The 3165-nt window shown below is 52.0% G+C and overlaps 2 protein-coding genes across 2 annotated transcripts; one reads left to right on the forward strand and one right to left on the reverse strand.

Moving 5' to 3' along the window:
• Window positions 1-134: 134 nt before the first annotated feature.
• Window positions 135-506, forward strand: CTAM01_17192 (uncharacterized protein; the record flags this gene model as incomplete). Its single annotated transcript, XM_060533181.1, has 1 exon — window positions 135-506. The coding sequence occupies one exon, from the start codon at window positions 135-137 to the stop codon at window positions 504-506; it is 372 nt and encodes a 123-aa protein (XP_060372240.1).
• A 612-nt stretch (window positions 507-1118) lies between these two features.
• CTAM01_17193 (uncharacterized protein) lies at window positions 1119-3012 on the reverse strand (the record flags this gene model as incomplete). Its single annotated transcript, XM_060533182.1, has 3 exons — window positions 1119-2350; window positions 2407-2742; window positions 2793-3012. The coding sequence occupies 3 exons, from the start codon at window positions 3010-3012 to the stop codon at window positions 1119-1121; spliced, it is 1788 nt and encodes a 595-aa protein (XP_060372241.1).
• Window positions 3013-3165: the final 153 nt, after the last annotated feature.

Raw genomic sequence — 3165 nt, forward strand, 5'->3', positions numbered from 1 at the left:
TTCTCGATTTTGGACTAGCTACGACGATGGATGAGAAGGAGCTGCCCGGTGGTACCCCTTGGTATGTCCCGCCTGACCTTATTGTACAACGAACACGAGGGACCCCGGGCGACGTATGGGCCTTGGGCGTCACAATGCTCTATGTTCTGGGAAAGATTACTCTTCCGGAGAAGACCACAAGAGGTTGGCTCATCCGTAATGTGACAAATCGACACGGGGAAGCTCGTGAGCGCTTGCTGGGCTGGCTCGATAACGTTGCTCGCGCTAGGGTCATATTAGATCGGGCTAATATGGTGGAAGATACTGTCTTCAGGATGCTAGAGCCCGGAATCGATTCCAGATTCCATGCTTCACAGATCGCGGCCAGCGTTGAGGATTTGAAAGAAACCTTGGGCATCAAATTTCACTCCTCAAACTTGCAACCACACTCGGTCGGAGAGAAGGGAAAACCATCTGAGGTGAAGGATCTCACGAAAAGAAAAGCTCGGCGGACAACGTCCGACTAGCCAGCTTCCCTGACACATTTGGGGGGCTGCATGTAACCGGGTAGTTTCGATCATTGCAATCGGCCGTGCCATCTTTCAACTTTACGAGTTCTGTTCGCTGCCAAGACTCAGTCTCAAACTAGCAGATGTCAGAGCCAAGATCTCTTCCTGATTCATGGTCTTTGACGACGTCTACAAAGTCAGATAGTCCTCCAGGCTTTTCTTTCAAACATAGCTTTATGGCCTCATCACGCAAAGGTTTTCACAAAAACAATTTATATGCACTCCACTCAAGCAGGCACGACCCTCATGCAGTTGTCAGCACGCTTGCTGCCCACGCAAAAGACTGCTTCAGCATGCCTGCTCACGCAGAATGCCGCCCAGGCAAAGCTGCCCACGCATAAACACGCTCGAGCAGAGCCGCCTGCGCAGGAATGCGCTCAAGCGCACGCACAAGTCCGCTTGGGCAGGCTTTCGGTCTGAACAGTATAACCTGGATAGAGGAAGCCACGTGCCAATCGACACTAATTCCAAGGTCACAATTCGTGATAAAGCCAAGAACGGAGAGCGACAAGAATGAGTGCGGAGGAAGACATAATAGTTATCTAATAAAAGCATATGCCGGGAACTAGCCTATCTCATTTGTCTCTTTCCTGGCTTCTTCTCCTGCTTAACCATAATCTTCCAATGCTGAAGAACAGCCTGCTCGCTTCTATCCAGTTTCCCAGCAATCCACGACCACTCCTTTTCCTCCTGAATCCATGCGCGGAGACGTAGTTCGTCCAAGTGTGTCCAGCGTAGACGCTTAGTCATTCCAGCCCTTTTCCCGGGAATATCTGGGCTGACGCTGAGATCGGAGCTGCTACTTTCGCTTTCGCTTCCACTGGCGCCCTCGCTGTCATTATCTGAGTTATCCGAGCTCTCGTCGTTATTGACTGTCTCGGCGTTTGACGGCCCAATGACTGCCTCCACTGTGTGATCATGGTTCCTTACGCCACAGGAACTGCTCTTGCCCCTGCTCGTTGCGTTGTGTGAAAGCTTGGTGGCATGGTCCCTGATGAACCCAACGAACAAGTGAAGAATGTCCAATCCCTTTTGACTGTTAGACAGATCAGTCATACTCTCAGCGATAGCCTTGACGGTGTCGCTCATCCGCAGCAAAGGTTCGGCAGAAAAACCGCACGTATGGCATGCGACTGGGTATAGACCCACTGCGGTAGCGACAGGAGGGGAGGGTACTCGGTTGGAACTTTCGAAGCCAGTTTTTTCGAGAGGGCGACCAAGGAGAGATGAAGTCGTTTCAGTCATAATTGGCGGTCGCTGCCTCTGTCGAGATGGCAATGCGCGCAAAGTCCTGGCTTGTGGAGCCGGCGATGCTGTCCCGTTGCCAGCATCTCGTGATCTTCTTCGTTTAGACGAGCGAAGATCATGGCTCTCGCAGTCGTCTTCGATAGCCCCACGACCTCGTTTTCCCCGGCTGATGATGGCATCACCACCTTGCAGGGAGACGGAGGCATGATCTGAGGGTGGAGTAGGAAGTGCGATGACCTCTACTTCGGGGTCTTTCACCCTGTCCGATGGGACGGCGGAAGCGTCGATTGAGAAATTGGGAGCAGAGCTTGTTGCGGAAGACGGACTCCCCATGGAGTCGGGCATTGCGGGATAGCTTCTGGAGAGGATCTGTGATGCGGGCATCTCCGCTGAATTTTGAAACGTAGATTCGGGTCTTAGGACCACCAACTCTGTAGTACAGGTCTCACTATGGGTATCATCGTGAGAGCTACTGATTTCATCGTTGGCCAAGCCATCAGCATCACAGCTTTGACGGGTTTCGCCGCTCTTGCTCATCTCTTCATCCGCAACAACTGGACAATGTTCCTTAGTCCCGACCTACTTCGCATCTTGGATACGGGTCGCTCACCTATGTTCCTGTCACTAGCAAGAGAACTCACTGGGCGGAGTTGTCCTGTTGTACGTCTAACCAGGCCGGAAGCCACAGAAAGGTCTTCAAGCGAAGAATTTGCCTCTCTCTGAGAGGCGACTTTCGTAGGATGGTCAGGTAAGGGTGTACGAGGCGACCAGCGTTTCGGGTGCAGCTGGATGTTACCGGAAGAGAAGGATCCGGTCGTTGCCGTCGTGATATTATCCATCTCAGAGGGTAATATCGAGGCCTGTGTGGTGTGTGCGATCTCGGCCGTGTCGAGACTTTTGAACTGATTGAAGTTGGGGTTGAAATCAGGAAAGTTATGGAAATCGCCTATTGATCATTAGTCATTGCCTAAAAGGAGGAATGCGATGGAAGCATACCTGACGTATAGCTGATCATTTGGGCTTGCGCCACCCCTAGATTTCTGATATCTTGTTCAAGCGTAGTTGGGCTGGTTGGTGGGAGGAGTGATTGTGGCTGCTGCTGCTCTCCACGCACTCGTTGGCGTTTCAATTGTGTGAGCTTCTGCTTGCGCTCCATTTTTTCGTAAAGCCTTCCCATAGACTCGACATCCAGCTGTCTGAACTGTGGCTTGACCATCGTTGGTTAGAGAAGAAACGTAAAGCTAAGTGTTTTGGCATGAGCTGGCTAGTGTGAAAGTGAGGAAAGGAGGGCATTATATAGGACGTCCGTTATCCGTGTGGCGATGGGTCCCCATTCAGGGGCACGACGGCTGGGCTGAATGATCCGCCC

Source organism: Colletotrichum tamarilloi, assembly GCF_030869305.1.
Source record: "Colletotrichum tamarilloi strain Tom-12 chromosome Unknown Scaffold_398.1, whole genome shotgun sequence".
In the NCBI taxonomy this organism is placed as follows: domain Eukaryota; kingdom Fungi; phylum Ascomycota; class Sordariomycetes; order Glomerellales; family Glomerellaceae; genus Colletotrichum; species Colletotrichum tamarilloi.